The 2,503-nt window shown below is 52.8% G+C and overlaps 1 protein-coding gene across 1 annotated transcript; it reads right to left on the reverse strand.

The window, feature by feature from the left end:
- Positions 1-376: 376 nt before the first annotated feature.
- Positions 377-2,055, reverse strand: LOC122013991 (protein DETOXIFICATION 55-like). The gene is made up of 2 exons (XM_042570194.1): positions 2,011-2,055; positions 377-1,944 (listed from the first exon to the last, which is right to left on the reverse strand). Exons 1-2 carry the CDS (start codon positions 2,053-2,055, stop codon positions 505-507), a joined length of 1,485 nt encoding a protein of 494 aa, XP_042426128.1. The 3' UTR covers positions 377-504.
- Between the last annotated feature and the right edge of the window lie 448 nt (positions 2,056-2,503).

Below are 2,503 nucleotides of genomic sequence, written 5' to 3' on the forward strand. Positions count from 1 at the left end.
TACTTGCCTCCCTACAAATATCCAATCACCCTGATCTGCTCCAGGCCTCCCCGCAAGTATCTGGTTACCTTGACATACTTCGGGTTCCCGCGAACATACGGTCACCTTGACCTACTCCAAACCCACCCTCAACTTCGTTCAAGCTCATCCCACATGGCATCTGGTCTGAATCATGGTTCTGATACTAATTGTTGTGCAAAGAGAAGACAACACTTGTCAACTTCTAAAGCCCGGAAGAAAAGGGAGAGAGAAAAAAAATTGCGCGGAGTAAAAAGACAAAGACGCACAAAAGCATACAAAATGATGCCACTAGCTATATATTAGCTATGATGTCACTATATTTTGTTACTTTTTTATATTAGCTATGGTGTCACTAACTATATAGTTAAGCATACAGAATGATCAATCCATTACATTACATTGCATTACATGAGGAGACCTCTTGCTTCTTCTTCACTTCCACAATATCCCCGAATAAGAGATAAGAGATGCTGTACATCTGCTTCAAGGTTGAAGACCTTCACGTTTCAGCAGCCCAATTTTGTCCTCCTCTTCGTTCATGGCCACTTTAGGAGCTTCCCTCCCCACCAAGTCCGCAGCCTTCGAGGCCTCTCTTTCCCAATCCGTTTTGCGAATCACGTGGAGTACCGACACGGCGCACGCCGCTTGGGCTGCAAGGAGCCCAAGACTGAGACCGACGAAGCCCATGTTCCACCAGAAGGCCAACACCAACGCCACCGGGGCTCCAACCAAGTAGAAGGCGTACAGGTTGATGGCGGCGCCCACCGAGGTGCGTGCGCTGCCCCGGAGCACGCCGCACCCGGTCGTCTGAGGGCAATTCGCCAGCTCGCACAGCCCGATCACCGGAAGCACCGCCTTGGTGAGCCGGAGAACCTCCTTGTCATCCGTGAAGACTCGCCCCCAAGCCTCCCTTCCCATCGTGGCCCATAGCAAGCTGACGCACGAACCTGCAAATGCGAGGCCGATGGCCACCGTCGCGGATGTCTGCGCTCCCCTCGGCCGGCCGGCACCGAGCTCGTTCCCAACACGAGCTGAGACCGACGTGCTCAGCGTGGTTGGGACCGTGTACATCAAGGACGTAGTTTGTATAACGATGGCGGCCGTGGCCAAGCTGACGTGAGGGTTACTGAGGTAGCCGGAGGCCACGGTCATGAGCTCGTACCACCACCACTCGAGGCAGACGGACAAACAGCTGGGCAATGCCAATCGGATCAGCGATGCCCACTCCGTTGACGATGGTTTGCTAGAACAGCAGGGTACCGAAGTTGGGATCGGCATGTAAACAGAGGTCTCCTCTGTTACTGGAGCGCATGCAAAGCAAGCTAGGAGGAATAGGAGGGTGTTGAAGTTGGTAAGGCAGGTGGCTATGGCCACGCCCGGCACCCCTATGGCGGAGCCGAGCAATACGGTAATGGGGACATGGAGGAAGACGGAGAGGGAGATGCACCACATGAGGGGGCAGGGCGTGCCCTTGCACCTAAAGTAGACGCGGAGGGGCTGCAAGAGGCTGTTGGCGAGGAGATCAGGAAGGGCGAAGCGGCAGTAAAGGTCTGCGATGCGGGCGACGTCGGGGTCTTGGCGGGCGACCTGCATGATCGGCTTGATGTTTATCCACAGCAAGGAGATGGGCAGGGATGCGAGGAGTAGCATGAGGATGGTGCGGCGGAGGATGCGAGACGCCATGGGAAGGTTGCGGCAGCCGAACGCCTGGCTGCACATGGGCTCCATGCCCATGGCGAGGCCGGTGAGCACGGAGTAGCCGGTGACATTGGTGAAGCCTACGGCCAGGGCGCCGCCTGCCAGCTCCAGACGCCCCAACCGGCCCAAGCACATCACCGAGGTCATCCCTTTGATGTAGCTCACCAAGTTGATGACAGTGATGGGAAGACCTATCTCCTTCATTCTCTTCCACTCCTCCAACACCTGCAGCAAACACATGAATTGAATTAAAATGCCAAAACCAGTTAAAGAGCAGCATATTTTTGATACCTCTGATACTGTCAGGTGATCCTGGATTTTGTCTCCTGGGACCATTTTTTTAGCTTCAGTGGAGTGGAGTGGAGTTACCGCTCTCAGACTTGAGGAACAAACGAGCGAGAGAACTTGGTCGAAGCGACAGGAGGTAAGGGGATACTTATAGGACTTTGAATTGAAGTAGCTAGAGGCTGTTCCAAGAACTCCAAATTTGAACAGAAAGGAAATTTGAGCAGATCTATCGTAACCTGAGCTGGATAACCACATATCACTTGGTGTGGTGCCAGATCTCTATGCAATTGAGATCAAATACAAAGTCGCGACCAAGTACAATTTTCGTAGGTCCCTAGTAACTTTGCATAAATCAGGTCAGACATCCGACTGTCCTCCAACTTGGAGCTGATGATCTCTTCCAATCCTTTCTCATTTATTAAGGTCTCTAAACGTTGTGCTCCTTAGACTCCACATTATGGCATGCAGCTGGTTCACCCATTTCTCTATTGTAGTA

Source organism: Zingiber officinale, chromosome 8B (assembly GCF_018446385.1).
Source record: "Zingiber officinale cultivar Zhangliang chromosome 8B, Zo_v1.1, whole genome shotgun sequence".
Classification (NCBI taxonomy): domain Eukaryota; kingdom Viridiplantae; phylum Streptophyta; class Magnoliopsida; order Zingiberales; family Zingiberaceae; genus Zingiber; species Zingiber officinale.

Excerpts from the sequence above, each read along its gene's own strand:
- LOC122013991 (XM_042570194.1), bottom strand. The coding sequence starts at position 2,055 with ATGGTCCCAGGAGACAAAATCCAGGATCACCTGACAGTATCAGAG. Across the intron at positions 1,945-2,010 it reads ATCACCTGACAGTATCAGAG|GTGTTGGAGGAGTGGAAGAG; the intron begins GTATCAAAAATA and ends TGTTTGCTGCAG.